General features: G+C 36.1%; 2 protein-coding genes and 1 non-coding gene across 3 annotated transcripts; 1 reads left to right on the plus strand and 2 right to left on the minus strand.

Moving 5' to 3' along the window:
• LOC116031387 (PX domain-containing protein EREL1-like) lies at positions 1-4,524 on the plus strand. The gene is made up of 10 exons (XM_031273584.1): positions 1-421; positions 1,089-1,199; positions 1,516-1,614; positions 1,912-1,998; positions 2,497-2,605; positions 2,713-2,900; positions 2,996-3,160; positions 3,295-3,534; positions 3,808-4,026; positions 4,118-4,524. Exons 1-10 carry the CDS (start codon positions 182-184, stop codon positions 4,337-4,339), a joined length of 1,680 nt encoding a protein of 559 aa, XP_031129444.1. The 5' UTR covers positions 1-181; the 3' UTR covers positions 4,340-4,524.
• Positions 4,525-4,568: 44 nt separating this feature from the next.
• Positions 4,569-4,641, minus strand: TRNAR-UCU. The gene has a single exon. It is a non-coding gene; the product is annotated as a tRNA-Arg (tRNA).
• Positions 4,642-9,243: 4,602 nt separating this feature from the next.
• LOC116031412 lies at positions 9,244-11,802 on the minus strand. The gene is made up of 5 exons (XM_031273612.1): positions 11,565-11,802; positions 11,367-11,463; positions 10,784-10,883; positions 9,909-10,003; positions 9,244-9,783 (listed from the first exon to the last, which is right to left on the minus strand). The coding sequence occupies exons 1-5, from the start codon at positions 11,719-11,721 to the stop codon at positions 9,546-9,548; spliced, it is 687 nt and encodes a 228-aa protein (XP_031129472.1). The 5' UTR covers positions 11,722-11,802; the 3' UTR covers positions 9,244-9,545.
• Between the last annotated feature and the right edge of the window lie 909 nt (positions 11,803-12,711).

Genomic DNA, 12,711 nt, shown 5'->3' on the forward strand with positions numbered 1-12,711 from the left:
CGGTACACATGTAGAAGCACAGTGAACAACATCCGCAATGCGTTATCGTCTTCTTCGAGCACAAGTCAATTGAGTGATTGACTGTGCACAACCAACCCGACCGTTAGGTGAGCCGCTAAGAGTATTTCTTCCCGTCGAAACCGAAGCGAACACTCAGACTCTGGCGCCGACGACTGCAACGATGATGACCAACGTGTACGGGCCCTACACTCTCTTCGACTTGGGACTCACCGATCCCGCCATAATCGAGTCTCTCAACCTTTACAACCATCCGCAGATTACCGCCGGCGGTTTTCCCGGACTTGGAGCTCTGACGGGGCTATCTTCCGGTAATAGGGATGCGAGTCCACCGAGGCACCGCCACGACGGCACTTCGCCGCTTCCTCTAGGCATGGACTGGAGTCCTCCACCTCGTGTTTGGGTGAGTTACTACTTACTACCTTTCCAGGACCTAATCACCCGTAGTTTTATGGTTTCTGAGCTTTAAGATACTAGGGATTGATATTAGATGACAATAAAGTGTAGATTATTAGAGTAATTTAGCTTTGCACTGCAATTTTGCTGGGGGATTGAAGTGCTTGGGGAATTCGTTTTGACAATAGAAATTCCTTTTCCTTGGAAAAAGACTAGAAATTGGCTGAAATATGAACTTTGATATAAATACTCCTTGGAGTTGTGACAATTGCATTTCATTTTCTACCCTTTTTGGTAAATGGTTATTAGCCTATAGCTGTCAGCGGATTGGGTCACAGGTTATAATTAGTTGATAATATTAGCTGATTGTAGAAACTTGTTCGATAAATTAGCCGTGTTGTTTGGTATAATCTTTTCTCAAAAAGCTAATTGAAAATGTTGCTTTTAGCAGCTTTTTGAATTTTAGCATTTTGGAATTACAAATAGCTGATTAACCAAACACTTGACTTTTTAACCAAGCCAAACAGCTAATAGTGGTCAAATAAGTGAGTTAATAGTTATCCATATGCATACTCCTCAAAAGAAAGAAAGAAAGAAAGAAAGAAACATATAGGCAGAGAATTTCATGAGTGAAACCAGATATCTTCTTTGATAGTAGCTTTTCTTTAATACAGGATGGACAAAACACTGTGTGGCCTCATGACTTTCACACGGGATGGAGTTATTGTGTTACAATACCTTCTTGGAAACTATCGTCAGAGTCCAGTGCTTCAGAATCTGTGGTGGTAGGCATACTTGTAAATCTTTATGATTGAAGTACCTTAAAAAATACTCCATAAATTCATGGGGAAAAGACTGCTTCATAATACCTTTATTTCTCTCACAAATATAATTAAAAAATCATTTTTCTTCCAAGAAATTGGGCCTGTGGTTTGAAACGTGTCTTGAGTTTGATAAAAGAAGTTCACAGCTGAGTGGAAAGAGTCCAGTTCCTTGTGATATTATCTTTCTTCATAATGAACTTGAAGTATTACTATGAATATATGATGTTCCTTTTCCTTGCATTTGATGGAAGTTATTTGCTTGTATTGATTTTAACAGCTTTACGAGGTTCTTGTCGGAATACAATCACCACAAGGAATTACAACTACAAGAGGAATACAACGAAGATTTAGTGATTTTGTAACTCTATCTTCTGATGTAAGTTCAGATTTCATGAGTTCTCAAAAGTAATTATCTGGTAATTAGGCATTTCCATTACCCCAAAGAAAAAGATTTAAAACTCCAAGGTGCATAGCAGTATGCACTAATAGAGTATCTGGAAAATAAGATGCCATGGTCAAGTAATTGTATTATTAATATTCATATGGCTTCACTCTTAAATATATTTCTAAGCGTTATTTGACTAGCTGAAGACTCAGCAGTCACTTATTTCAACTGCAGATGTGTTTGACTAAACTTGATATTAAGAGATCTCCAATCTTGTCTTTTCTGCAGCTAAGAAAGGAATTCCCCAACAAGAAGCTGCCACCAGCACCTCGGAGGGGGCTAATGAGGATAAAAAGCAGTGACCTACTGGAAGAAGTTAGTAACCTTCTAAATTTACAGTTGATCACTTGATCTCATATAATTTGCAGTGTCAATGCAATTGGAAAATTTGAAATTTTGGTGTTATTTTATGTAGTCAAATAACTAGAACATGATATACTTGCCATGCTTCGCTTCAGTTTAACTCCCTTGGATAGGATACAGAATTTTTATAAAAAGAAAATTCAATAACTTGGGAAACTAAAAATCCTTTTGCAACAGTGGAACTGGTAATTTTATTTGAAAATAATTAATACTTGTAGAGTGCCAGTCTCCATTAATGCATTACAGTTTGCAATCTAGCTGTTGCCAATTTAGTCTTTTATAGGGAACAGCAAAAGTTTCATATTATATGTAGCTTTACCTGACCACCTGCAAGGACTACCTGTTGTTTGTGATAGGAGAAGGTAAGGCTTGTTGGCATTATCCTCCAAATGTGTATGCTACCTGAAAATTATATTTGGGATGTTAGAGTCACTTTTGTTTCCTTCACAGCGTAGGCGCTTATTGGAGGATTGGATGACGGAGGTGCTCTCTGACATTGACTTCTCTAGAAGTCTTTCTGTCGCAATCTTTATTGAGCTAGAAGCAGCAGTAAGGTCATGTAGGTGCCTGCCTCCTCTCTGCCCATAGGATTCTCTTGTATTGTCCTGTACTCACCAAAATTTTGTAGATGTACCTCTGAAAACTCTCTTGATCTGATGATTGCAGCATTTAATGAGTCAAATAATAATGTTCCCGATGAAGGTTCACCTATCAGTGGCGTAGTTGTTCAGCCAGTTGAATTTCCAAATATCCCAAACAATAATTGGACTACTTCTTCACCTGAACTCCCTAATGTTGCTGGAGCTTTAGAAACACTAGATGAACCACCGGACTTGAATATACAATCATCAAAGGTTGGTTTCCCAGTTTTGACCATTACGTTTACCTATACTTCTGAGTTTCAAACTTGGCCATACAATAGAGCTGCTATTAAGGCCAGTTTTTGCAGGTTAAAGATCTGGAAACTGAAGCTGAAAGTGCAGAACAGAGCAGTGAAGGAAATATGCAGCAACCTGTTTTAACTGAGAAGGAACAGCTTACCAAAATGCTAGGGGATATGGATGAGCTTAGAAGGAAGTGTTTGGAGACAGAGGCAAGCCTAAAGGCTGAACAGGTCTGGTTTTCCAACCACCACCACTTCCCCCCACGCACGGCCAACTTCTCTTCTATCCCATACACACGTTCTGACGTTCACATACTCTGACTTCTTTGAATCTCTTTGTGACTTTATTTATGAAAATTGTTCAGGATAAAAAGCTTCAAGCAGTGTCAACAAACCGTTTCCTCCTTCAGGAGAATGAAAAATTGCGGCAAGAATTGGATGCTGCTCACCAGCAGCTTGAGAACTTGCAAAAACATAAAACGTCAGACTTGGACTCAAAAACTGATCGAGAACTACTTGTTAAGGAGGTTGAATCTCTTAGAAGTTCAAATTCAGAAATGACTCAGGAGCTCAGCATTTTGACCAAACAGAAGACAGAAGTGGAAGTAATGTCTTACTTCAAACTAAGTTATACAAACTTCGATCTTTATGTCTGAATTAAAAAAAAAAAGAAGAGAGATTTGAAAAACTTTTTGTTTGCAGTATTTGGCTCAAGTAATGTGCTGCATTATAAGAATAATTTAGACCCTCCACTTATTATTTTCTTCCAGAAGTATCTTTTGCATCGCCGTGACATTGAACTCTTGGATTCAACTGTATTTGCTTTTCCTTTACCAACGGTGCTGTTATTTAATTCTGTTTTCTGTACCCATTTTCAGGCAATTTTGCACGAGGAAAGGCAAAGCAGGGAACAAACAGATTCTGTCAACGCTAAGCTGCTGCAACAGTGCATGATTCTTCGCACTAGACTTGAAGAATGCAGTGTTAATTTCCAAATTGACAGTGAAAACAAACTGATCATGGACACTCCAACCCCTTCTGATCCCATTGATATATCAGTTACATCTGATAACCAAATAGGCCTTCTCCTTGCAGAGGTGAGCTTTCTGGTCCTTTATTCATACACACCGTCACAATGTATACATTAACGGAAACTGATTTGAAATGGATCCACTATGGCTTTAACAGGTGGAGCTTCTAGCACAAGATGTTGTCACTTCCAATGGTGACAATTCAAGGACAAGAAACACTGAACTTAGAAAAGTGCTTACAGATTTGCTCACTGACAGTGCCAGGTTGAGGAAACAGGTGAATAGCGTAATTCGCTGTGCTCTTTCTCCACCTACAAGATCTGAGAAAGACGAGGAGGATAGTACCCCAAGGAAAACTGTTCCTCACTCGGAAGAATGAAGTGTTCAAAGACAGGAAGCCAAGCATTGTTATTCCACTAGATATGTCAGTTTGTCACACTCCTAGTTTTGAGCTGCAGCCTTCGAGTTTTTAGATTATCAGCTTAAATAAGTTTATGACAAATGATGTTTATACACTAGAATTTATGTCTATGGAATTATTGAAGTTCTTGACTTACAGAGAAACACTGCCTACGCCCCCAAGTTGTTAAAAATGGCAAATGCAAAAACACGCCCAGTGGGACTCGAACCCACAATCGCTTGATTAGAAGTCAAGCGCCTTATCCATTAGGCCATGGGCGCTGAACATTTAATATTTTATATCTAAACTACATATTATTATTCTTATTAAAATTCATTAAAAATATTGCAATTGCACTTTTAACGCCGAAGTTATAGCTATAGTATAGACTTACCTCAATAGTTTAAGGTATTATATTTTACTCCGTAGTATTTTACGCGTTAACTTCTTTAAAGTGGAGTTTTTAGTCCAGATCCATTATTTGCTAATTATAATTCTTGAAAACAAAATATAAGGTTACTTTGGTGATTTTTATCTATCATCCTCTGGTAAATTCTCTAATTCGAGGGTCATTGATTGAAATAAGCATTTCTCATTAGTTTTGGACAAAAATGAGAGACTTTTGAAATTTAGACAAAAGAAGTAGAATCTCCTTTGAGACTTACATTTCTGGTAAAAAACGCAAGTCCTAAAGGATGTTAATTTTTTTAAAAGAGTTTTTTAACTAGAATACGACAAACACAAGTGTTATTGCAAATACCACAAACACAAAACTCACTTGTGTCTCTTAAACTAAATAATTAGGTATACGCTGAAATGTACGAGTAACGCAAGTCAAATTTGCATTTCTCGCATTTCAACCAACAAGAACTGCAAGTTAGACTAGGGTGTCTAAGCCTCAAATATGGGCGCAGACTGAACTAAAGCCGATGTGTAAGCGAACTAAACAAGACCCATTGGGTCTTGTCAGCTGGCTCTCGTTGAACCACTTGGTCTTGTTCAGCAATATCAACAACACAAATACATAAATATCACTTGGTGTTGTTCAATAATAATTAGATCCATATTGGCTTAGCTTCCTGCTATCTTCTCTCCACTACTTTATAAATACGAGCATTTCAACAGCACAATATCGCCCACATTAAGTCATTCACAAACAAATTAAAACTCTACAAATACATAAAGTATATTGTGCTAGTGTTTTAATTCCATTGTGAAAAATTTGTGAGTTTAGATTGAATTTCTTCCACTTCAATATTTGAGTCAATACTTGTTTTTGCTTATTGTTTAGCGTTTGTTTACACGTAACACATGTTTATTTTTCTATACAGTTATGACTTATGAGTTCACGAGAGGCGATTAGCGTTGAACTTCAATTAATACTCGCAAACATTATTCAAATTTCAATTAAAACTCTCGATATAAATAAATGAGGCACAATGCACTACTAAATTTATGCATATTTTATGGTAGAAAGATTTGAGGAAAATTGGTTATTCCACCATCTTATTAAGCGAACTCATACCACTTAAGACGAAAGCAAATGGATGGATGCAGATTTAATCAAGGTCTTTTATTTCTTTATGTAGAATCTAGTTAACTTTTAAGCTTTTAAATATTTGAACAATTCACTATCACTATCCTAAGGTGGAATTGAGAACGAGCATGTGTCACTGATGATTGATGAATAAATGTAATTGTTTGGTTCCCACGTCTCAATTCTATCAATTAAAATATTATGTTAAATTTATTATTTACATGCACATATTCACAATTATATTTAGTTATCTTACATTTATGAACGGATTCATACTTTCATGAAACTGAGATTTTTCATTGTAAAAACAATTGAGGAATATGGATAAATAACCAAATTTGTTGTTGAATAGGAGTAACTTTACCCAGTTCGATTTATATTGGCATTGTTAAACATAAAAGATATAGGAGGTAGATGGGTGGAAAAATTCCCAACATATAATATTGATGAAATATCTAGTTAATGTCTAAAATATTGGGCGTGTTTTTATAAGTTTATTTTAAATTGGTTGACAAAGTGTCAAAGTTGAGCCGTCACTTACAATCTTACTCACCAGCAAGTCCATTAGTTTTTTTTTTCTTTGAAAGAAAACGTAGCTATTCCATTAATTCATAACATAAAACGTTTACATCAATGATCAATGAAATGGTAAATCATTCCTTACAGTCAGACATAGAAACAACTTTTTTAATTATGCTATAGAAAACTTGAATCGCAAACTGTTTCATAACTAGGAAGCTATGTTCCTTCAAGGAGCTTAAAGCTTCATCAAAGATCTAGGTCTTCGTCATCATTCTTTTTTACTCGCCCAGGATAAGATCAACTCTTGCCGAAACCAAACTAAACGATTTATGCTAATGAAAATGAAAAGCCCGTGAAAGTAACGAGAGGAAAAATGCTCGTGAAAGTAACGAGAGGAAAACACAATAATAGAGAAAATAAAAAGTGGGTAAAGTCAAAGTAGGGTTGGGAGTTCAAGACTACCAACACAAACCCAATACCTACCTACTATTATTTTATTCAAAGGGAAAGAAAACGGAAGAAGAAGATCTGTGGCGGTGGTCGTAGGCGGACTGAACTGCGACGATGGTCGGAGCGAAAGCAAACGTAGAAGGTGACCAAAACCGCCGGCTCAAAGCTCCATTAGAGCTCCGGCCGGAGGCCGGCGGTGGAAGCCGAAGTTGAGCAGCAGAGAAAGGCGTTTGGTTTTAGAGAGAAAAGGGAGCTAGGATTTTGCTCACTTTTAGTCTTTAAATTATCATAAAATACAAGTCCATTAGTTTGAATTTGTTGTTTTTTTTTTTCAGATACATATATGAGAGAGAGGGGAAATAAAGAGAAAAAATAAGGAAAAAAAGAAAAGAAAAGAAAAAACAGTAACTGACATAAAGTTTTTTTTAAGTAGTCCTTTACACGCCCAACTAGGCGCATCTGTCACCCACACCCAAAGAAGGGCAATCTACTTTGTTTCTTTGTTCTCATCCAATAAACCCACAAAAATTTTGATTTTGCAGGAGAAAAAATCATCAAAAAATCTCCCCCTCCCATTTGTTTCCTTGATTTTTTTTACTGCAAAAAAACCATCAATGAACCCCTAATGGGGTTGCTCACATCTTTTTTAAATTTATAAATGGCAAGTGACTTGCAAGCTATCAAATCACTTTGTCAAATATGAAGAGTGTGGTCAATTTGTTTGTTTTCAAAAGTCAAAATATTCATAACTAAACCATCCGAGCATCCCCATTAGAATTTTTGGAGTGATTTTTGATGAGGTTTAATCCTATGTGGAAGAGAGATGGTTAGAGAGAGAAGACAAATGTTCTTGTACGAGAGTGGATTTTTGTCTATTAATGTGTGCTCCACTTAACTCATAAAAAAATAATAAACTGTAGTTGATGCACGTTAAGCGCATACCAGCAGCACCCAATGGGTACTACATGGGCGCGTTGAGGACGGTTGTCAATTCGCAACCACTCTCATTTATTGCCTTTTTTTTTTTTTTTTTTTTTTTTTGTTCTTCCATCCTCTTTTTTACTTGGATCTTAAAAACTTGTGCAAAAACAAGTATGATTAAGAATGCTCATTAAACCCAAATCAAATCCTGATGTATGTCGAGAAGGATGCATCATCAAATATGAGGGAAGAATTTATATTGGATCTACAGGGAATCTTAGAAGAAAGATCCCAGATGTTGTATCATAGTAAAAGAGTATAAATTTCAGTTTTTCTTGCCTGTGATTGAGCTCCATAACAAGGGCTAAGTGGTTGATGTTTTACTAGACTGGAATTTAGGGAAGGATAATTACCTATATGAGAAAATGTGATACTTCTTGGTAAAATAAAACTATAAGAACTTTCTACCTCCAAGACTGCTGCAAAATTTGGCAATTCATAAACTAGCCTACCTAGTTCAAATGGCTTTCTTTAGAGCAACTCCAATTCTGCATTTTGAAAGAAAAAAAAATTAGGAAGAGATTTTTTAACAAATGAAACAAGTTTTTTTTGGAGAGTTTTTATTCCTGCAAATTTAAGTTTTTTGTGGGGCTCAATCTTAAATTAGTTGGCACACAGGTTGTTCTATTCTTTTTTCCCATTTTTCTCTCTCTCATCTCTCCTAATTGGCTTGCAAAAAAATCACAAAAAACCAACAGGAGATTGCTCTTAGCTGAACTTTTAGTCCAACCAAAACCAGTTATCACACCTCATTGAAAGCCATTATCCCCTTTTAGCACATAATATCAATACTCTCTTCCACAATATTCTCTCACTGCTGCTGGCCTGCTGCTACGCGCCTAAATGAACCTTTATTTAGCATCTATTAAATGGTTACAAGCAAGGCAGAACATGATTGCAAATTTTCAGGCTCAGAATATGATAAAAGCAGTGTTCAGATCAAAACAAACCTGGGAATTTGAAGTAGGCATTTTGGGTTTTTCTCAAACTCCAGGCCTGCAGACAGATATCAGTGTATTAAGAGAAGATGGTTAGCCTTGGTTCCAATAAAAAAAAAAAAAAAAAAAACTTGAAAGGATTATAGGCAGTTAGCTTACGTAATGCAACTTCTACCACCATGTCTCATAATTGAAGAAAATAATTGGAGGACTACTCACATTTGAAAGATAAATGCCTCAATTTCCACAATTCAATTCTTGAGGACAAGCTGCTAGTGTTAGTGTATAAAGTTATGTATTATTATTGCATCAAATATTTCTCTTTTTATCAAGTCCCCTAATTGCTTAATATAAGATATCAGAATAGTTACTCCTCTTTTATGTACTAAAGAATAATGACAACAAGGCAGAAATCATATTCATCTAAATAAGCATGACATTAAGGTTCAAGAGTAGAGAGAGGATGCAGCTGGGATATCGATACATCTTGAACTCGCATGTTCATCCCATTACATGAATTTTATTTAAATTCAACTACTAAGAATGCTGCAATCTAAATGTGTGCACAAATGATATTCATTGGCACTCCACAGCTGTGAAGCTGTGTTTATAAGATGCTAATTCCACCCGATACTGAACTACTCAGAATGCTGCAATCTAAATGTGTGCACAAATGATATTCATTGGCACTGCACAGCTGTCATGCTGTGTTAGAAGATGATAATTCCACCAATTACTACTACCGGTTTCAGAATCCTCAAGATCTAACGCAGTGAAAGGGAAACATTGAAGGGCGGTTGCTTTCTCGCAATCCTTTGCCTTTTGAATACCAAAATTTTGGATGTGCTAACCATCCTTTCACAAACTGAGCCAAATTGAACTCAGAATTAGATATTGCCTCCTCCTCCCGCTTCTCTTCCTCAATCTCAAAATAAGTAGTTTGTTGATTGCTAGGACAGGCACTATCATTTTCATCAGCTTCACAGATATTGATCCTGAATTGAAGAATTCATTAAGCCATGCTACTTGCAAATGCTTGTTAAAATCCAGATTCAGAATCTCATGCATATGCTGCAGTATTCAACGTGTGCCATCTGGAATATATAAGCTCTGATCTTACACTGAGTATTTGTCAGGGTGATTGCTCTCACTTTGGGATTGTTTAGCTGTTTCATATTCGGCTGTTTCAATCATCATCTGTCGCACAAATTGAACCTGCAAGTTCCAAGAAGAAGAAGGAGGAGGTCGAAGAGAAAAGGTTCAATAAGTTCCAGAAATAATATAGTTAGGAAAGGCACAGGAGAAAAATAAAAATGACGATGCAACTAAAAGCAAGGAGAGCCACCATATACATCGCCCTACTAAACCTATATCTGTTCCTTATTAGTCCATACTATGTGCAAGCCAAACCTAGAAATTGATGCAGTCTCCAAGGAGATAATAACATTGACTCATATGATTCCAAAATTTGTACGAGATCATAAAGAAAACATCACTCATCTGTTTCCCCTCTATTTGGCTTTTCCTACATACTGCATAATGATAAGGTAATACATTACTAGGTGTTTTATAACAATCCAGCACAATTAGCATATGGAGGCAAAAAAGTTTTCAGATACAAACTGTAGTTGTTACTTCACTTGTTCATTAGAACAGACTTCAAAATTGTGAACAACATGCAATAGATTGGGAGAGCATAAATTTACAAATCAATCCATTTTCTTCTAGATGAAAGTCATTAGTTCTTGATCCTGAATAACCACAGAAGCAATAACATACAACAGATTTTTCAATATATTTGCTGCCTGTGTCAGTGACGCATGTGTATGTATCTCCAACTAGTGATGTTTCGTATACTAAAAATCTTGCTTGTTCAACTATAAATGGCAATGCAAAGATGAAGTAAACTAAAACTACAAAAGACCAGATTTGTCTCAATGTCAATTAATGCTAATGTAGAAGACAACACAAGAAGCTCAACATTATTGCTCTAACCTGATCACCATCTCTGATTCCAAAGTTTCGAATACAAGCCTTGTCATTTGTAAGCTTCTGGGATTCATAGCATAAACAGAAGTGACTCCATACAAGTGACCTGCCATGTCAACACTACAACATTGAGAACTAGCCACCCACTTCTGCACCTCCATTTTCATAGGAAACCGAAATGTTCATTTTTGGTATTTACACCATTTTCATTAAAGTTCATCCTCCTTAATGATGAAGGCACTAAACTGAACCTCTAGATTCAGAATTTAGAAAGTGGAAATTCCCATCAGAAAGTTCAATTACTAATGGTTATATAATGAAGCAACACATCCAGACCACAGCATCTAAGGCCTTGATTATGCTAACAAATCCAATTTTCAAAACAGGACATCAATTAATTTCTATCTAAAATTTTAATCCCTAACAAGGAAGAAAAAGAAATCAGTTTTGAGACCTTCCAAATAATTGCAATAACAAACTGTGGATGCTACATAATTGTCATCTGCACCATTAACAAGCTTATAATGCCACATCTATCCACCGGATGCTATTTCACAACAAAATTGAAATCATTAGCTTTCGTTTATACCACAAAACTTTGCCTTCACCCTCGCACGAAACGTCGAAAACTCGCTGAATAGCCAGTTTCAGTTCCGCCACTGTAGCATTCCTCGCAACATTAACACCTGCACCAGCAACCGGAATATACAAATCGACTACATTAGCAGAAAAAAAAAAACTCAACAAAGATGGAGAGAAATATGAGAAAAATGAAATGAGTTTTTACAAAAGGAAGAGCCATCCAATTTGAGAACAGAGAGCTGGAGCGGCTGTTCAGGGAGCTTCTGGTAGCGGGCGCTCCGAATGATAAACGCATTGTTGAGCGAAAATGGCGCCCAAACTCTAAAACCGCCCCGATTCTGGTACTCAACGCTCGACATCATCTTCACAATGTATTCACAGAATAATGCGCAAAACAAAAAACAATGAACCTAGCTTGCTTGTTGTAGCTTGCTATCTGGATTCTGGAGCGTGAATATATGGAGAAGAAAGAGGAGAGGAGAAAGCAGAAGATTACGAGGAGATGTAAACGTGGCTGAAATCCTTAACAGACGGATCTATCTATAGACCATATCGATCGGTTGAGTGAAGAAGAAAGAGGCGGTTGCACAAGGCACTTGGTGCGAAGTGTTTCGGACTTCGGTTGAGTCTTTTAAAACCAGCGTGCCCAGTGACCGTTATGGCCTTTGGAATTACCGTACTACATTTTTTAGGGGATGGGTTTTTAATGGAGTTCTATTACATGTACTCTTATTTTCTAGTCATTACATTTATTCTCTGGTAAGATATGATAAGTTATCATTCATCTTATGGGTTCTAAGAAAAGTGTCAACATCAAATTTGTGTATGGGAAAGTAAAAGCAGAGAATATAATTTGAGAATCCAAGTAGTATTTTTCTTTTGAGTGACACTTGTATGAAACGGTTGAGGCAGTCGGATCAATATGAAATACAAAATATTTTTTGTACTTTTAAATTATACTCCCAACTTTTATTCTTTCTCATAAAATATTGCTATTGTCAATTTTCTTGAGACTAATAATATGAAGATAATTAATCATTCATTGTCACGTCATTTAATAAAAGTGACATAGTAAAAATAGGGAGTAAATATAATATATAACTCATATGAAATATGATGAAGTGTGTGTATAGTTAACTCTCTATTAAGTTGTAAAATTTATAAAATATATATTTATATTTTATACAGTAGATAAACTTTATGTTAACTATATAATTATATTAATATTTATATAAATACTAGTTTTATACGCGCATTACGCGAATGGGTTAATGCCCAATGTTTATATTTAAATAAATATTTGAAAGTATATCAATGCAAGATTATATAAGAAAAGTTTATACATGGGTAAT

This window comes from Ipomoea triloba, chromosome 10 (genome assembly GCF_003576645.1).
Source record: "Ipomoea triloba cultivar NCNSP0323 chromosome 10, ASM357664v1".
In the NCBI taxonomy this organism is placed as follows: domain Eukaryota; kingdom Viridiplantae; phylum Streptophyta; class Magnoliopsida; order Solanales; family Convolvulaceae; genus Ipomoea; species Ipomoea triloba.